General features: G+C 49.5%; 1 protein-coding gene across 3 annotated transcripts in view; it reads right to left on the bottom strand.

Moving 5' to 3' along the window:
* The window catches only part of ANKRD33B (ankyrin repeat domain 33B), an 86,066-nt gene extending 85,438 nt beyond the window's left edge, over positions 1–628 (bottom strand). For all 3 annotated transcript variants that reach the window (XM_005556596.5, XM_045393546.3, XM_073993148.1), the window contains exon 1: positions 137–628. In XM_005556596.5, coding sequence (XP_005556653.3) covers positions 137–490 — 354 coding nt within the window. In that variant the 5' untranslated portion in view covers positions 491–628. The remainder of the gene's footprint in view (positions 1–136) is intronic.
* Positions 629–20,016: the final 19,388 nt, after the last annotated feature.

Raw genomic sequence — 20,016 nt, 5'->3', positions numbered from 1 at the left:
CGAAAAGGAGCTCTGGGCGGCGGCTGAGTGACCAAGGGACCCGTCCGGAGCCAGGACCTGGGAGGCGCGGGGATGTGGTTGGGAGGAGGGGAGCGGAGCAGTGGGGTGCTCAAATCCTGCGGGGACGCCCGCTTACCCGGCCGTTGCGGTCAGTCTCCTGCGCCTCCTCGACGCTCACCCCCCGCCGCAGCAGCGTCCGCAGCAGCCCCACGTTGTTGGCGCAGGCGGCGCGCAGGAGGGTGGCCGCCTCCGGGACGCCCTCCGGGACGCTCTCCGCGCTCTCGACGCCTTGCTCCTCCTCATCCTCGAAAGGGTAGAAAGAGTCGTCCGAGGCGATGCTGCGGGTGTCGGGCAGACTCGAGAAGTCCTCAAACTCTTCGTAGTCAGTGGGGTCCTCCTCGACCTGCGCTCCCCGGGGTGGGGACGGCGGTGGCGGGGTCATGCAGCGCGCCCCGCCGCCCTCCGGCCCGGTCCCGGCCAGCAGCACCATGCCTGCGGCCGGGGCGCGGGCCGGGGGCCGGGGCGCGGGCAACGAGAGCGGGACGCGGGGCGCGCGCCGAGGTCCCCGCTTCTCGCTTCTGCGTCCCCAGGGAAGCCGTGGCCCGCGCGCTCCAGCTCGGCGGAAACCGGCGCCAGGCGGCTGCGCTCAGCGAAAAAAGTCTCCGGAGGCTGAGCGAGTCCCTGGGGTGGGCGGGACCGCGGGGGCTTTCCGAGGCGGGGCGGGGCGGGGCGCAGAGACACGCCTTCACCCGGGGCCTTCCCCGGGGCCCGTTCCTGGCCAGAGTTCAGAGCCAGGCACGCGCTCTCCGGAGCGCCGGGACGGGGCACCTGGCAGCGTTTTCCCAGAGCTGGGGACAGCTCGCGCAGGAGAAACAGAAGCAATCACTAAAGAAGCCGAACCCGAGTCTCGGGCGGCGAGCCGCCCCGCCCCCCCTCCGCCGGCCCGCGGGATGGGGGCGGAGGTGGCGGTGGGGGGACGCCGGGGTGGAGCCGGCCTCCAGCTTCGGGAACTTGGGACCCCTGGAGCCGACCCCCGCCAAGGGCGTCGGGCCCCCGCGCCAGGGTGGGGCCAGTTTCTCCCGCGGCTTCGGAGGTGCCGAGCGAGTTTTCTCCCTTCGGGGGATCCCGGGCTTTGGGGCGGACTCCACCCGGCAGCGGCTGCTTTGAGGCCGGGGAATCCCCGGGGCGCTTGGCGGGCGGAGGAGGCGGGAGCAGGAGCGGAGCCGTCTACCTGGGACCTGGGCCAGGGGAGCGCTGCGGGGGGGCTGCCACTCTGAACTGGGGGCCGTCGGCTGCCGTGGGGGAGTCCCAGCCGGGAGGGGAGGACGATCCTGAGTCCCCCGGTCTCGCAGAACCCGGGCCTGCCGTGGCTTGTGGGTTGGTCACACCCTGGGATTGGGAGCCTGGTGTTCCGGAACCTCAGGGAGCATCGGGGTGGGAACGGACGACGAGGAGTTCCCCGACCCCACGCCTGGCCTGTGTCACGTGCTGGGATCTGCGGATTCACCCCCGGAGGCTGCCCAAAAGAGCAAGGGCCGCGGGCGACAGCCGCAGTCCAGGCCCAGAGCCCCTCTGGCCGGGCCTTGCCCTCTCCCCGTCAGTCCTGGCGCCGGGGATGGGCGGGGAGAAGGGGGGCCTGTGAGGATTTGCCACGGGGAGCCCCTGACTTCGGGGTCGGAGGCGTCTTGAGCCAATCTTGGGGGACAGTCTGTGTGCAAAGGCACGGTGGTGCGCTCGCGCCCGTCGCAGATCAAAGAGTGCGGAGGCCACCAGCCCTGCGTCCCCCTAGCCTCCTTCCTTCCTTCTTTTCCCCCCCGATCTTGACAGCGTGTCCATCAGCTGCCAGCCGGTGGGAGGCCCTCGCAGCCCCAAGGTGAACACAGCTAGGCGGGCGCAGCCGCTAGGGACAAGGCTTGAGGCCCACGTGCTGCTGGGCAAGCTGAGGGGGCACGAGGGCACCGAATCCAAAACAGCCGTGGGAGGTGTAGGCTGCGGACAGGTTTAAACTGCGAAGCCGCTCGAGCCCCCGTGTCACACCGCACTGGCCCGACCCGCTGTCCTGGTCGCCTGGTCTTCCAGTGTCTCCAGCAGGAGCCGAAGGGCCTGGTGCCGGCCCAGGACCCGGCATCTGCGGGGCGCCGGAGGCTGGGGCGCGCGGGAGCAGCGATTTCTGGTGAAGACGCCCCCGCACCTGGGCGGCTCTGAGCGAGCGGCGAACTGAGCCTCGCTGGCCGCCTTCTCTACTCCGGGGATTCTTTCTGCAACAAAAATACCCCCCAGATTACGGTATATTCTCTACCTTTTTGTGTAACTGACCACAGTTTGCGTCAATTCCCACTGGGAATTTCCCCTTTCAAGGTTGAGGGTTGTTTCCAAAGGCCTGGGGTATTTACAATTTCAAGTGCCCCCTGAGGGCTGAGCTGGGTTTGCTGGACCCACCGTCCTCCCAGGGAGAGCACTGCGTCACTTTACAGCAAGAGTCCCGGCTGCGCGTCACCAGGGCCCGGGTGGACAGGACCAGGCCCTGAAAGGGGGGCACCACGCAGCCTCTTCTGGCCTCCCCCAGGCGACTGGTGCTCACTGACCCCGTCACTCGGCAAGGAAATTGAGGCTCTATCTTCAGAGTTTACCACTTCCTTTTCTTCCTTAGAAATTTGAGTCCAAATAGCATTTGAATGTGTTTCCCCTTAAATATAAACTAAAATGTCATCGTCTGCTCCAAAGAAGAACTATCGTTTATAAGTGGTCCGATTCAGGATGCAAGCTGATCATTTTCCTGTCTTTTAAAAATAAACTGCTAGGAAGAAACAATAAACAAAAAATAAAATATGCTCCTTTTACAGCAAAGACAGTAGAGTCTGGACATTTCTGGAAGATGGGCTAAAAGAAACAGAAAATCAGCCGGGCGCGGTGGCTCATGCCTGTAATCCCAGCACTTTGGGAGGCCGAGGCGGGCGGATCACGAGGTCAGGAGATCCAGACCATTCTGGCTAACACGGTGAAACCCCGTCTCTACTAAAAATACACAAACAAAATTAGCCAGGCGTGGTGGTGGGCGCCTGTAACCCCATCTACTGGGGAGGCTGAGGCCAGAGAATGGCGTGAACCTGGGAGGCGGAGCTTGCCACTGCACTCCAGCCTGGGTGACAGAGGGAGACCCTGTCTCAAAAAAAAAAAAAAAAAAAAAAAAAAAGCAAAAAGACACAAAATCAGGCATGGACATTTTTAGTAAAGCCAACATTTATTATGTGTACAAAATCTGCATAGGTAGGAGAAAGTAGCTTATCAAAACTGCCGACTCAGGATAATTTTTAAGTTAATAACATTCTGAGGCCAGGTGTGGTGGCTCATGCCTGTAATTTCAATATTTTGGGAGGTTGAGTCTAGTGGATCCCTTGAGCCCCAGGAGTTCAAGACCAGCCTGGGCAACATGGCGAAACCCTATCTCTGCAAAACATACAAAACATAGCCTAGTGTGGTGGCGCGTGCCTGCGGTCCCAGCTACTTGGGAGGCTGAGGTGGGAGGATCACCTGAGCCTGGGAGGTTGAGGCTGCACTGGACCCTGATGGTGCCGCTCCACTCCAGCCTGGGCAACAGAGTGAGACCGTGTCTCAAAACAAAAAGAGAAGTTCTGAGAAATTATACTTCATCCAACTGTCAAGTTTCAATGAATTATTTTGTTATGATTTTGGGATATACATAGCAATTACATAATTTGTTCACTTAGTTGAATAATTTGTCTTTGGACCATTTTTTAAAAATTCAGCACTAGCTCAGTTATCTGTCTGTAACATGCCTTTCAAAATTACAAGCAGTGTGTTTATCTTGAAGAGAGAGAAAACTGCACGCACCTATAGGGCCCACCCCACCTTGGTTTGGAAGGAGGGAGGTGGGGGGAACCTAATGGTGGAGGAGCACACAACTGTACCACAGTGTTACAAATAACCAGTGTCATAAAATAACCAGCTCCGGCACTTTGGGAGGCCAAGGTGAGTGGATCACTTGAGGTCAGGAGTTTGAGACCAGCCTGGCCAAGATGGTGAAACCCCATCTCTACTAAAAATATAAAAATTAGCCAAATGTGGTGCTGCACGCCTATAGTCCCCACTACACAGGACGCTAAGGCGGGAAAATTGCTTGAACCTGGGAGGCGGAGGTTACGGTGAGCCAAGATTGTGCCACTGTACTCCAGCATGGGTGACAGAGTAAGGCTCCATCCCCCTCAAAAAAGAAAAGAAAATAACCAGCTCCCACCTCCCAAGGCTAAATGAAGAACTGAAAGAAAGAGTGATTTAAAACCTTCCCACACTGTCTGGAGTTTGGCAACAGCAAGTGTTAACTTTCATTAGTATGAAAATTAAAGTATCCATTCGCCTTGATATAAATTGTTCTGTAGGAGCTGCTTCTCCAGATTCATTGCCTTATTTGCCGAGAGAACCAGCCAGGTGAAGTGAATGAGAAATGCATATAGAAGGCAGTGTAGCTTGGGGTAAAGACCTGATAGTGATATCAGACAGACTGGCTTCCAATTATGGCTTTACGACTGCTAAGTTACAATGATAATAGTTCTGGATTTTGAACGTCTATTACTGTGGGGGTACCAATCTCCTATTCTTAATGTTTAAGGTATTTCCAGCATTTTCCTTAGAGGACACAAATGCACTCTTGTCCAGGTATTTCCTCAGAAAAACATCCCACCTCAAGTGGCTTGAGTTTTTTAAACCCCAGCATTATGTGTAAAAATTGTTCTCAGTGAGAGAGACTTGGAGAGCCATACCTCGAGCTCAGATGGGAAGACTCAGGGCTCTAAAGATCCTATTTGTCTTCGTACTGTTCTAGAAATGACATGACCAAATTCCTGTGTGAATTCTTGGAGGGGAACATGACAACACTAATCTAAAGTAGATCTCATGAAATAACAACCATCTGATCATTTCTTTTGCTGCTGTTGTTTTCATTGTCATTGACTAAAGCTTTCTATAGTTTCTGTTACTAGCAACTAAAACTCAGTTCAGCAAAACAGCATATTAAGAAAAAAAAACTCGGCCGGGTACGGTGGCTCACGCCTGTAATCCCAGCACAAAAAGAAAGAAAGAAAGAAAAAAAGCTAAATGGGGAAAAAAATCATTAATTTCAGAAAAAATCATTAATTGTGCTGCTTGTGACAAGTGGTTAGGATGATAGCCAAAATGTAGAGAGAATTCACAAACCAAGAAGGAAAAGCTGAGCATAGTTATTAATTGGTTTAGCCCCTGTTGTTCCATAGTGAGGGAAATACAGCTCATTACAATGAAAAAGATTCATTCGCTTGCCTTAGGTGGCCGAGGGGAAACTGTGCCAGGGAGGCGTGGGCTCCGCTTTCTTCAGAAACTGGGCTGAGTGGTAGCCATAGTTAAAGGGAAACAGGCCAATCCTTGAAGTTGGATGCCAGAGAAGAAAACGAGGGTCTGGGGTCAGTCCAGGCTGCAGAGGTGACCTTAAGGTTCAGCTTCACGAAGGCTGGATGCTTTGTTTTCTCAGTACCACCTTCCTGTAAGTCATCTTCTCAAAAGACAGAGCTGGGAGATGCTCATGAGCTGAGGTTTGTAACAGGCTCCTCCAGCTTTCCCACTGCCTACGAGAGAAGAAGTGAGTGGGGAATGGGACATTTCTTAGTCACTCATTTTTTAAAAAGCAGTTTTAAAACACTCATGTTTTTAAAAACCAAAATGATTTGTTTTGGAGTTTTTGCAAATTTCTCCGAGTTGATTCCCACACTCGTGGGAGCAACCTAGAGTGTCCTGAAGTCAACCTGCAGAATCGCTGGGCCAGATTACCTTTCTCATCAGCTTAGGAATGTAAAGAAAGCTCTCTGTGTATTTCTGGATCTCCCTATTAAAGAGATTAGTTGCTGTTTGGGCCTCACTCCGTTCAACTGACAGCAACTAGATCCCTCCTGTTATAATCTCAATTCATGTCACCATTTCGGAACTTCAGCTTCTTTTAAGGAAGTTTTTTGCCTTTGTGGTTAAATATCTAGAAGTAAATGCACATGTGCACTTAACTGCCAGTTCTGCCACCTTTTTCCTGCTCTGCATGGGATTAGCAATAGTGGGGTATCACTAGAAAATCCATGCCTACTCTAAGAACAAAAGGCCTTGGGTCTGTTGTCAACGGACCCCTTTACTCAACAGAATAAATGTGGTTGGATTCACAAGGCCAGTTGAGGGAGTCCTATGAGGTGACAGCCTGTTAAAAGACTTACTCGTCGACCAGGCGTGGTGGCTCTCGCCTGTAATCCCAGCACTTTGGGAAGTTGAGGTGGACAGATCATGAGGTCAGGAGTTTGAGATCGGCCTGGTTAACATAGTGAAACCCCACCTCTACTAAAAATACAAAAATTAGCCAGACATGGTGGCACGTGCCTATAATCCCAGCTACTTGGGAGGCTGAGGCAGGAGAATTGCTTGAACCCAGGAGGTGGAGGTTGTAGTGACCCAAGATCATGCCACTGTAGCCCAGCCTGGGCAACAGAGCAAGACTCCATCTCAAAAAAAAAAAATACTAATCAAGGGTTTCCCCATGACCCACCCTGATTCCCCGAAGTGCAGGAGAAACTCCACCCTTTTCCCTATCACTTCCCCTATTACATGCCTCTATAATCACTCTTTTTTTTTTTTTTTTTTTTTTTTTGAGACGGACTCTTGCTCTGTCGCCCAGGCTGGAGTGCAGTGGCAGGATCTCAGCTCACTGCAAGCTCCGCCTCCTGGGTTTACGCCATTCTCCTGCCTCAGCCTCCCGAGTAGCTGGGACTACAGGCGCCCGCCACCACGCCTGGCTAATTTTTTATATTTCAGTAGAGACGGAGTTTCACCGCGTTAGCCAGGATGTTCTCAATCTCCTGACCTCATGATCCTCCCGCCTCAGCCTCCCAAAGTGCTGGGATTACAGGTGTGAACCACTGCCCAGCCTATAATCACTCTTATTGCTCTGCTTTCCCGTATGTTTTTGTAAAACTACCTTCCTTTGTAAGCTGACAGTTTGCCAAAAGCAGGAACCAGGTCTCATTAATTTCTTTTTGAATCCCCAGCATCTAAAGGATGCCTCACCACCTTGGTTGATGTTCAACAGATGCGTTAAACAAAAGAGAAGGCGATGCCTGCTAGACCCGGCTCTGCTGCATCTTGGAGCCTTCTGAATGTACACAAGGTCAGCACAGAGCAGCCGATCACCAGGAACCTGAGCTTTCTTTAGCCACTTACACTTCAAAGTCTTTGTATCTTCAGGACTTTTTTAAAAAACTTCCTGCCATAGGTAGGTAAATGTGGGACCCAGGAGGATACTCAGATTCTGTGTCAGCTTCTGAGGATCAACAGCCCTCTGTAAAGCTGGATTCATGCCTTAGCACGAGTAAAACTGCCAGACTGAGACTTCGGGGGCACCAAGCAAGGGGACTGGAGCTGATAGAGGCAGCACCTTGTGAACCAGGAGGGATGGGGGCATCGTGCCTGGCTCTCAGCTGGGACCAGTGTGCTTAATGCCAGGCCTACAAGTTGCCACCCCATCCTCTCCCTAACTGAGCATACATTCAGTCAGCAAAGCAAAGCCTAAATCAGGATTTTAAACTACTGTGGTGAATCACACAGTTTGGCTTCCCTTGTCACTTAGCTTATTCTCTCTTGGTCAAAATGTGCCCATGGGGACAAAGCTGAAGGCAGGGAGAATGCAGGCTGGGCAGCGACCGCATGTCAGGAGGCTCAGCCATCAGCATCCCTGACTTTGTCATTCTGATCTCTGGGAACGGAGAAGAGGACCGTCCCCTGCAGCCAAACCCTGAGCCCTCCTTCCCTGGGACTCTGGATCCCCCCAACCCTTCCTGAGGTCCTCCCGTCATGGTTTGGCATCTGCTTCTGCATCCACAGCCCACCAGATCCCCACAACACAACAGACTTTACGCCCCCACACGCTCCTGCGCTACCCCCACCAGCTTAGCTCACAGCTGAACCTTCTGCAAGACAGATCTGCACAAGCTGCAGTTTTTCATCTTCCATTTCTTCATTTGACATATGTATGTACATATAATGGAAAATTACAAAAGTCGTGCACGCTTCTTGGGAAAACCCACAAACATTATGCTCTACACAGTAAGAAGGCGGTGTCAGCCAGGCATGTGGCTGTGCAGAGCTCTCATCCCAGCTACTTGGGAGGCTGAGGCAGGAGGATTGCTGGAACCTGAGAAGTTGAGGCTATAGTGAGCTGTTGTCACACCACTGCACTTCAACCTCAGTAACAGAGCAAGACCCTGTCTCAAAAAGTAAAATAAAATAAAATAAAAATTTAAAGAAGGTAACGCCTTTACTTTCATTTCCTCCTGTTGCTCTTTGAATTGCTGCCATCTGCTCCTGCCCCACCCACCCTCACCATCCCTGGCTTCCCCAAGGATCCCACAAGGGTTTCTTTCCTGTGAAATTCAGTGGACATTTCCAGCCCTGAGCCAAATTTGATGACGACATGTGTCCCATACTTTTCCTGAACAGTGATCATCTCCAGGAAATACAGACACGGTCCCCTGGGTTCCCTTCAGCTGTCCATACTATGGTCATCCAAGCACTGCAAACAGAGCTGGAAGGTGGGGATCCCCATACTCCACGCCCCTGGCAGTCCTGAGACCACAGGAAGGGAGAGGAGCCTGGAGTTCTGCTCACAGCCTTGCAGAGGGGCAGGGCTGCGGACTGTGAATTCTCCAGAACAGAGACTGTTCCCTGTTGTATCCTAAAGCAGCAGGTGGCCCTAAGTGCCTGGGAAACATTTCTGATGACTAAGTGAAGGAGGGATGGCTGAGCCAGCCCAGCTCTCCTGTGGCCCTAAACCTAAAGCAACCTATTCTATCTACCTAACCCGGAAGCGACATGCTTAGCAGTGCCAAAGCTCAGCTCAACGCTGGCACAAAGTGTGTGGGAACTAAATCCATGCTCCTAAGACGTGGACTGCAGTGGAGCTGATGGTTACTAATTTTCTTCCTTTTCTTTTCTTTCTTTCTTTCATCTTTTCTTTTTTTTTTTTTTCTGAGACAGGGTCTTGCTCTATCACCCAGACTGGGATGCAGTGGCAAGTCATAACTCACCTCAGCCTCCAACTCCTGGGCTCAAGCAATCCTCCCACCTCAGCCTCCCAAGTAGCTGGGACCACAGGCGTGTATCACCATGCCCGGCTAACTTTTCATTTTTTGTAGAGATATGGTCTCGCTATGCTATATTGTCCAGGCTGGTTTCAAACTCCTTGACTCAAGCCATCCTCCTGCTATGTCCTCCCAAAGTGCTGGGATTACAGGTGCAGGCCACTGCACCTGGCCAGTTACTACTTTCCATTAGCACACTTTTATTTTTTGCACTTGAGTACGATTGCCTCTGTTTCCATGGCTGTATATGCATATAGGGTATAGATTTTCTCAAACAATTCACCAGAACATTTTGGTATTTTATTTTTAGAACCAAAAATACCCCAAGTTTATAATGATAAAAATTCCCAAATTCTATTCTCTCTCCTAATCTGGAGTTATTCAGTCAACTGGCTCACTGAGCGCAGCAGATGCACGCTCCACTTCTCAATATGCACATTTTGTCATGGTTTTCCTCCTCAGAGGCCCCCACTGGTGACTCATGCCCACATTCCCTGTGTCAGCAGCCGGCTCCCAGGCCCCACAGCAGACCTGCCAGGATGCCTCGGGGCTTGTGGCTTCTGGTCTCTTCGTTGGCATAGACTTCCTCTCCCATCCCTTGCAAACGTTTTCCTCAATAATATTTACTCAGTATTGATGTATCAGTTACATATGTAGTCCAGACATCCACTGCAGGCATTGAGAGGGAGAGAACAGGATCCCGGTGTCATCCTGCTTGCAATTATTCATAATGATGAGATTCCTGTGTGTGCAACCTGTTCACCGGATGTGCAGCTACAGAGCACTCAAACGGGAAGGGCGGGAAGGTGTTGCTGAAGAGGTGGGATGTCACCAAAAAGCACAGGATCTCAGTAAAGCTCTGGAGTTTAGGTGGTGGAGCAGAAAGTATGGTCTGTTGAGGGGAAAGGACCAGACACACACACACACACACACACACACACACACACATATGCCTCAGAGGACAGAGCAGCACAGCTGGTTTTGACTTCATATAAGAATTCTTTCTCTCTCTCTGTCTTTTTTTGGGGAGGTTTGTTGTTATTGTTGTTGTTGTTGTTGTTGTTGTTTTTGAGACAGAATTTTGTTCTTATTGACCAGGCTGATGTCAGTGGTATGATCTCAACTCACTGCAACCTCCGCCTTCCAAGTTCAGGCGATTCTCCTGTCTCAGCCTCCCGAGGATTACAGGCGCCTGCCACCACGCCCAACTAATTTTCGTACTTTTAGTAGAGATGGGTTTCACCATGTTGGACAGGCTGGTCTCGAACTCCTGACCTCAGGGGATCCGCCCGCCTCAGCCTCCAAAAGTGCTGAGATTACAGGCATGAGCCACGGCACCCAGCCTCTTTCTCTGTCTTGCATATAGTTTTTCACTGCACCTCAACTCATCCTCTACTCTCTCTCTTTGAGTTCCGGATTCTGGGGCCCGAATTGTGTTTCCCCAGGTTGTCAGAAGAATGGAACCAAATCTCACCTCTCCCTTAGTTTCAGATCATCCACCCCTTGAAGAAGGTATCTGAACCCTATCAGTGTATTTTTTAAGTCTTTTTTTCCTAAGCCCTAATGATATCTTCAATTGAAAGCCCTTCCTTTTCCCCACTCTAGCACTCTAGGGACCCTTGCTTTGGGCCCTCTATTGGGGCCACTTCCTCCACTTCCCTCACACTGCCTCCAACACCTGGCAGCTCCTTTCCACTGCTTCTTCCTCTTGCACCTTCCCACCGTCCCCAGCGTCTCATCCTATCCAGTCCACTCCACACTGACGTGGTTCTCACACTTCCCAGATATCACTGCACAATCAGAGGTCCACGGGGGAGCCACCATCCATTACACATATGTTTAATCCCACCCCGTGAACTGGGATCACTCTCACCAGCGGAAGATCTACCTTTATTGGCACAACATGAAATCACAACAAGTGCCCTCCACCCTCCACCCAGCACACCTGCATGCACACACACACACACACGCACGTACACACACATACACATACACACACACACACGTACACACACATACACATACACAAGCTCTCCAGTGAAGCACGAGTGTGTCTCTCAGTAAGGATCTCCAGTCATAGGTACAGTGCTTACTGCTCATTTATTCCCATGGTCATCTAGGAACATTTGCCACTAAACAGTAAAAGGCACTGAAAGTAACGGTAAATGTTGGCGTAAAAGACACTGAAAATGGAGATGGCAGAATTCCTCAGAGCCAGCATTTTTCTGTGCATTGGGAAAAGGCTGCCTGTTTTATTCTAGCTGTGGCTATTTCAGGTGGCTTAGGGAGCTTTCCACCTGGCCTCTCTCCTGACCTCCGCGCCTCCTTTGACCTTGCCCTAGGCCTTGCCCCTAAATCTCTCAACCCTTTTCACCACCCAGATTGCCCCGAAAGGTTTGAGGCTGTGCTCCTAAACCCTGCAGCTGCTGAGAGGCTGGACAACTGCCCTGGGCTCGGGCGGTGGCCCCAAGGCGACTCTCCAATGCTTCACTTTCTGGCACCCTTTAGGGGTAATAGCTCAACCCTTTTCACCACCCAGCACCACAACCCTGCTCTTCTGGTTTGTTTCCTTTCCTGCCTCGGGTCACTAGCTGGTCTCACATGAACGCCTCTCTTATCAAATTGTCTCCTTGCCCTGCCTTAAGCATCTGTAAGCCCCACACCATCCTCGCTGCTGAGGACCGCCCCGCAAAAGTCACACTGCTGAAAAAGAAGGCTACTTAAAAACGCAGGTGTCGGCCGGACATGGTGGCTCACGCCTGTCATCCCAGCACTTTGGGAGGCCGAGGCGGGTGGATCACTTGAGGTCAGGAGTTTGAGACCAGCCTGGCCAACATGGCAAAAACCTGCCTCTACTAAAAATACAAAAATTGGCCAGGCATGGTGGTGCATACCTGCATGCCTAACATCCCAGCTACTTGGGAGACTGAGGCAGGATAATTGCTTGAACCCAGGATCTGAGCCAAGATCGTGCTACTGCACTCCAGCCTGGGCAATGGAGCAAGATTCTAAAAAAAAAAAAAAAAAATGCGGGTGTGGTCTGCACACAGGAAGTTCCCAGTCACTCAGCAGTTCTTGCACTTGGCCTTGCTTTGTAAACAGTCACCACTTTCTCTCAGTCCCACCCCACTTCGTCTGAGCAGTCAACATCACTCTCCAGTGGTGGGGGTGGAGGGCCCAAGGCGCAAGGCTTGTCTCTGTGCCCTCCCTCCCTAGGCACCTAATCTTCAGCCCTGGCTGGCCCCCTCACACCTAGGGTTCCCATCAAGCTTAAAGAGGCATAGCCAGACGGCACCCTGGATAGTGCTTCCTGGGGTCACACAGGCACCTGGAGACTCCCCAAGCCTGACTAACATGACACTACCATCTGCCCAGGAGGCCTCCCTCTGTAGCTCCTGCTTCTCATCCCTCCCTCTGCATTCCCACTGCCACCTCAGGTGTCTTCTCTGTAGGCCTCCACATCCACATGGTGATCTATGCCATGGCACCACTCTTGAGTCTAGAGTAGGCACATCTAAGCTCAAAACCCCACTTAGCACCAACCCTGTGACTCAGTCATTCCACTCCTGGGCACGTACCCGGCAGAAATGTGTACATATGGCCAACCAAAGCCATGAACGGGAATGTTCATAGAAACTTTATTCACCGTGGCAAGAAAGAAAGAGAGGAAACAAATGTTCCCCGACAATAGATTGGATAGAGTAGTCGCGGCACATTCATCATTGCAGCACCGTACAACAGTGAGAACAGGTGAGCTGCACGCGACGACAGAAAGGAATGCCGCCCACTTAGGGTTGACCAAAAGAAAGCAAACACAGAAGAGCACATGCGGTATGATTCCATCGATAGAAGCTTAGAAATCAGGCTAAACTAATCGCTAGTGCTGGAAATCACGATAGTGTCTACCTTTTGGCAGGAAGATGGGGTAGTGATTGGGAAGGGGACAAGGGAGGTTTTGGGGGCACTAGAAATGGCCTATCTGTTGTCCTGATAGGTTCACTTTAACATCATTTCATCAATGTATATACTTCAGATTTTTCTGAATGTTTGCAACCCTTCAATAAGTTTGTTTGTTTTTTGTAGAGAGTCCTCCTGCCTGGACCTCCCAAAGTGCTGGGATTATAGGCAGGAGCCACCATGCCCGGCCCTTTTAAAAAAACTCAGCTCTTTTTAGCTTGGGTAAGTTAAGTATCCCTCTCCAGGAATACCAACACCTGCCTCATGAAGTGGTAATGGAAGACAGAGGAAAGCAATGCATGAGAGGCATCTAGTGTGGAGCCTGAAACTGAGCAAGCGCTCAATTAATATGAGCTGTGATTATTAATTAACACTTAGCAAATGCAGAAGGAAGCTAAACCCACTGCCCCAGCTCTCTCCCTATCCCAGAAATTCTCCTGATTCCCGTAACCCCTCTCCTGTAAGAGGCGCCCTGGGAACCACCTCAGTGCTAGTGCCCACGCCCTGTGGCCTCCCACTGAGAATGGAATTCCTAGCCCCGCTCCCTCCAGTGGTGGAAGGAAGGCTCCCTCCCAGTTCCGGGCCTCCTCCGGGTGGGGATTCCAAGCAGCCCATTGGATTTCAGGATCCTTTGTAGTGCTACTCACAGTTTAGGCATTTCTTGTTGGCTCTTGAGCTTAATGATTCATATCATTGTTTACCCCAAACTCCCCAGGGCCAGATCACTGGTTGGGAATGCCCACCCCGGGTGTCCTCAGACTTTGGCTGCACGTTTAACCCAGAGAGTGCCACTGATGATGAAGAACGTGCTCATTAGCTCCCAGCCCACAACAAGACTGACAATAAACACGTGTCTTCTGGCCGGGCGCTAGAGCTCACGCCTGTAATCCCAGCACTTTGGGAGGCCGAAGCAGGCAGATCACCTGAGGTAAGGAGTTTGAGACCAGCTTTGCCCAAAGGGTAAAACCCCATCTCTACTAAAAATACAAAAACTAGCCAGGTGTGGTGGCAAGCACCTGTAATCCCAGCTACTTGGGAAGTTGTGGCAGGATAATCACTTGAACCCAGGTTGCAGTGAGCCAAGATCATACCACTGCACTCCAGCTTTGGGCGATAAGAGTGAAACTCTGTCTCAAACAAACAAACGAAAACACTGGCCTTCAGATGGGCTTTTTCTGGGGGGCATTATAACACCCTAGGCTCAGGAAATGTATCAGCTTCTCTTGACAAGTAGAACCGTCTTTCAGCTACTGTCTAACCTCTTTGTGCTTCTATTTTCCTATCTATAAAGATGGGAGTGAGAATAGAGCATTTCTCATAGTTTTTTTGGTGAGGATTAAATGAGCTAATTTATTTAAAATTCCTAAAACAGCACGTGGCACATAAGAAGCATTGCATAAGCGTTAGGATTGGCATTCCTGCTATTGCTGGTAGAACACAGAGCATTGCTTCTCTAATTGAACTGTCCTGGGGCTGTGCAGTGGTCCTACCTACTCCAAGCAGCCTCCGGTCATACTAGAGTCCAGAAGACAAATTGGAGAAACCAAGGGCAGCTTGGCAAGGGTACTAGTCACTTGAGGCCTGGGTGCAATTCTGGAAGATTAAAAACGGCAGCAGAGAAAAACGTGAAGGGCTTAGGCAGAGAGGTCATCAATGTCGTGTCCACACCTCCAATGCCTCAGGTGCCAAAAAGTAAGGTACTGGAGAATCACCTTGGGGCCACCGCCCCAAGCCCAGGGCAGCGGTCCAGCCTCTCAGCACCTGCAGGATCCTTTTCCTCCAGCATGTTCCTCCTTCCCGAAGCCACACCTGAGCCCTTCTCTAGTTGTGTAGTTAGACACAGTCACCTCCACTCTGACTGCCTTCTTTCCTTGTGGCCCAGGACAGGAGCACAAAAATAACAAACATGGAAGCGTTTCCAGAACCTTACGATTTCTACAACCACAGGCGTGGTCTGGAGTTGCCAGCTCCTTCCACTATAACAACTGGAAAACCCACTGACTTCTCCCCTGCCACTCTCTCCTATGGGCAGGCATAATCTTTCCCACCAGAGTGTCTGCTTCCCAGCCCTGAAGTTAGAAAAACCACTCGAAGCAAGGCGGGGTGCAGTGGCTGACACCTGTAATCCCAGCACTTCTGGAGGCCAAGGCAGGTGGATCACCTGAGGTCAGGAGTTCAAGACCAGCCTGACCAACATGGTGAAACTCCACCTCTAGTAAAAATACAAAATTAGGCAGGCGTGGTGACAGGTGCCTGTAATCCCAGCTACTTTGGGAGGCTGAGGCAGGAGAATTGCTTGAACCCGGGAGGTGGAGGTTGCAGTGAGCCGAGATTGTGGCACTGCACTCCAGACTGGGCAACAAGAGTGAAATTCCATCTGAAGAAGAAGAAGAAGAAGAAGAAGAAGAAGAAGAAGAAGAAGAAGAAGAAGAAGAAGAAGAAGAAGAAGAAGAAGGGGAAGGGGAAGGGGAAGGGGAAGGGGAAGGGGAAGGGGAAGGGGAAGGGGAAGGGGAAGGGGAAGGGGAAGGGGAAGGGGAAGGGGAAGGGGAAGGGGAAGGGGGAGGAGGAGGAGGAGGAGGAGGAGGAGGAGGAGGAGGAGGAGGAGGAGGAGGAGGAGGGAGACACACACAGAGAGAAGGCCATGTGAACGTGTGCAGATAGAGGCAGAGGTTGAGGTGATACTGCTCGAAGTTAATGAATGCCAAGGATTGCTGAGAACCACCAGAGTCTGGAAGAGGCAGGAAGGAGTCTCCCCTACATTGTCCTGCAGATGCCTTGATTTCAAGCTTCCAGCTTTTAGGACCATGAGACCATTCACTTCTGTTGTAAGATACCTGGTTTCTGGGACTCGGTTATGGCAGCTCTAGCAAACCAACACACCTGCTAACACATGCCAACACACATGCTTACAACACAAATCTGCAGCCTTCTTCATGGCCGTGTAGCACTGAACGGCATTGCCATGCCATCATGCATTCAAATGATCCAATGGTGATGAGCCCCTGGCTTATTTCCAGTGGTCACTACTGTAAACAAAGGTGCAATGCACAGCCTTGTGTATCTATCTTGGCTCAACTGTCTTTTATATGCTTATAATTATTTCTATAAGTGGAATTATTTATATATTTTTTCAAGCTTTATTGATGCATAATAGGCATATGAAAAAACTGTACCTAATTAACATATACAATTTGGTGAGTGTGGCCATATAAATATCCTCATGTTACCACAACTGAGGTAATAAACATGCTCATCACAGAAGTTTTCTTGTATACCTTGGTTGTTCCTGTTTGTGTGTTTGTTTTAGAGACTGGGTCTCATTATGTTGCCCAGGCTGGCCTCGAACTCCTGGGCTCAAGCAATCCTCTTGCCTTGGCTTCCTGAATAGCCAGGACTGCAGGTGTAAGCCACCATACCTGGCTCCATATACCTTTGAAAGGCTTTTGAAAACTTAGGCCAAATCACCTACTAAAGAGGCAAATGAGAAAAAAAATAAAGAATAAAAAATACAAATAATGATTTATCTGAAAAGTTTCTCAATTTACAGAGCTAACTTTCTAGCTATCTGTATGTTGCTATGCCGGAGGAAGCAATTGTTTAAGAAAAAAAAAAGGTTTCCATATGACGTGAGTTCAGAGGCAGCACAGGATGAAACTGGGGAAAGCAGGCGCAGAGTCTAATTATTATTCATTACTAGAAATCACACTGAGCAGCGATGAAATTGGGTCAGCAGCAGCATGGTGGGGGAGTTTGGTGGAAAAAAGGGGTCAAATATCTCCCAACTGTGGCTCGCACAGGAGCCACTGGGGATGATGAGTATTTGGATGGGGGAAGGTGGGCTAGATTCAGGAGAAAGCCTTTGACTCGGGCCTCAAGTGAGGACCCCTCACCACTTGAGGTGAAGTACAGAGAACCCAAGAAGATGAACTGGGAGGCTGGAGCAGGTTTGTTCGTTTTGTTTTGTTTTGTGTTTTTGGCCCAAGCTGAAGTACAGTGGCACAATCATAGCTCACTGCAGCCTCCACTTTCTGGACTCAAGGGATCCTCCCACCTCAGCCTCTCAAGTAGCTGGGACTACAGGTGCACCACCACACCCGGTTAATTTTTTATTTGTTTTAGAGGCAAAGTCTCACTGTGTTGCCTAGGCTGGTCTGGAACTCCTGGCTTCATGGGATCCTCCTGCCTCAACCTCCCAAAGAGCCGAGATGACACCACACCCAGCCTGGAGCAGGTATTGAGTAGGAGGTCAAGGATGCTCAGGAGAGCCTTGCCCTTCTGCGGCACTTTGCTTAGGACTGGACCTGGCCCATGAGGAGGGAAGGGAATTCCCTTGTGCTTCCTGTTTTCTCCCCTTTTCACTGTTAAAAGATAATTTTAAAAAAAGAAAAAGAAGAAAATCATGACTCGCTTACAGATATAAAAATGAATGTTTATTAAAGATGTTCTTTCATAAATGAAAGAACCAGGCAGGTGTTCCATCCAGTTTAAAGAGAATCCGAAGAGCAGATGTGTTTCTAGATCAGGACTATGGAAATGATTATGCAAATTAGGGCAAAACTGGTTTTCCAAGGTGGCTGGGCAAGAAGTCAATTGAACCTCTTCTGAATAGGACAGAATTTGCATATCTATAAATAAGAGTTATTTCTCATTGCAATCAGTTACTGTACTAGGTTGAATAGTGTCCACCAATAACTCATGTCCACCCAGAACCTGTGAATGTGACCTTATTTGGAAATAGGGTCGTTGCAGATGTAATAATGTGAAGTGAGGTCATACTGGAGAAGAGTAGACGCTAAGTCTAACGTGGCTGATATCTTTATAAGAAGAGGGCAACTCGGACACAGAGACCCAGACACGCAATGGAGAAGGCAATGTGTAGATGGAGGCAGAAATCAGAATGATGCATCTACAAGCCAAGAAGCACTAAGCATTGACAGCGACTGCCAGGAGCTGGGAGGAGGGTGGGAGGGAACCTCTCCTAGAGCCTTTAGAAAGGGCATGGCCTTGTTGAGACGTCGGTTGCAGTCTCAGTAATCTCTGAACTGGAACCTTCGGTTCTGTGCTAAGTTACCAAATTTGTGGTGCTGTGTTACAATAGCCCTAAGTAACTAACACAGTTATCTACAACTTCCTGAAGTATGAAATAGCTCAAAGACAACGAAAGGCTAAAATCAGTTACCCTGGAGTTCTAGCTACTAAGAAAATGCACAGTTTTCCATGGAAGCAAATATACTTCCTGTATCATATTAGAGTTTCCTGCTCCTAGTAACCAAATTTGAAGATGGGCTGGTTTTTCTCTGTACAAGTCTATACAATATTGTCATTCTACAAGTATGGAACCAAGTGTTTTTGCCAAAATCTTTCGCTTTTACAGAGCTTTGTGTGGGGAGGGTTGAAGATGTCATCAAAATTTTTGACAATGTTTACTGTCATGTATGGATTCGTGCAAAAGAATGGAGCATTTCTTTCAGTATGCTACATTTCCAAAAATGTTGTGTGATTATGCCAGAAATTCTTGATTTAAATAATATTTTAGTCAAAATATTTTAAGAAGAACTTTTGTATGTTTATACATTTGTTTTTCCATCAAAGGAGCATTTTCAGCAGCACAGAAGATTGGACAGAACAAGACCACACTCTTGGGAATGGACAAGGTGCTGTAGATTCTGTATGAATTAGCTTTTCCCATCCTCAAGATTAAAACAACACTAACAACAACAAAAGCCAACCTTTCATGGCAGTGGAAGTCGTGTGACAATTTGCATTCTGACAGCTGCCAAAGTTTTGTTTGGAGAGGAATCTGATGAAATGCTTCAGATTGCTGTTTAAGCCAGTCCCATTTTTCAATTGAACAATGATTAGCTGAATTAGCTTAGGACGTGAAACTTCAAGTTTTGCAAAAGATTGATATAACACCTCTCTTGTCCCTGTTACTTATGATAACAAAGGAAATTGAGCATGGTCATTTGTCTAGGTACAATGGCTCGAGATTCTGTTGGAAAAGAATTGTGGTTTCTGGGACCTTGGAGTTCATCATAAAACCATTTTATATATGTGTGTATATATATATATAAATTTAGATATATAAAGCATATATATATATATATATATATAGAGAGAGAGAGAGAGAGAGAGAGAGAGTCTGTCTCTGTCACCCAGGCTGCAGTGCAGTGGCCTGATCTCAGATCCCTGCAACCTTCACCTCCCAGGTTCAAGCAATTCTCATGCCTCAATCTCCCAAGTAGCTGGGACTACAGGCACGCGCCACCACTCCCAGCTGGTTTTTTTGTTTTGTTTTGTTTTGGTTTGTATTTTAATAGACACGGGGTTTCACTATGTTGCCCAGACTGATCTCAAACCCCTGAGCTCAGACAATCCACCTGCCTCAGCCTCCCCAAGTGCTAGGATTACAGGCCTAAGCCACTGCACCCAGTCCTTTACGATATTTTTAACACTGCATGAAAATTCTTCTAAGCAAGTTTGCTAAATAGCAAAAAAAAGAAAAAAGAAAAAAAAATTAATGGGGTTTTGCCATGCTAGTGCTCCAGATGTGCTGGGGTTTGCTGATACTGAGTGAAAATCAAAGGAAAACACTCATTTCTGGTGTGTGCTCTGTCATGCACCATCAGTGGTACCTTTCAAAACTCTGTCCAGAAATTGATAAGAGAACTTCAACTAAAGATGATTAATGAAATGAAAAGCTGTGCGTCAACCCCCAGAGGTTTTGCTTTGCTCTGGATGAAGATCTGAATCCCAATCAGAAAGGGCTGCTCTACTGGGCACTGGAGTTTGTTGGTTGTGAAAGGAAAATAAGCATTTTTACCTGCTGGTTGAGGCAGGTATCCTATGTTTGGAATACTAGAGAAAAGAAGCTCCTTAAAAGATCTTCCAGCAAAGCTTA

The sequence above is a fragment of the Macaca fascicularis genome, chromosome 6 (assembly GCF_037993035.2).
Source record: "Macaca fascicularis isolate 582-1 chromosome 6, T2T-MFA8v1.1".
Lineage (NCBI taxonomy): Eukaryota > Metazoa > Chordata > Mammalia > Primates > Cercopithecidae > Macaca > Macaca fascicularis.
The sequence above is the reverse complement of the archived record's forward strand: the minus strand, read 5'-3'. Positions and strand labels throughout refer to the sequence as shown.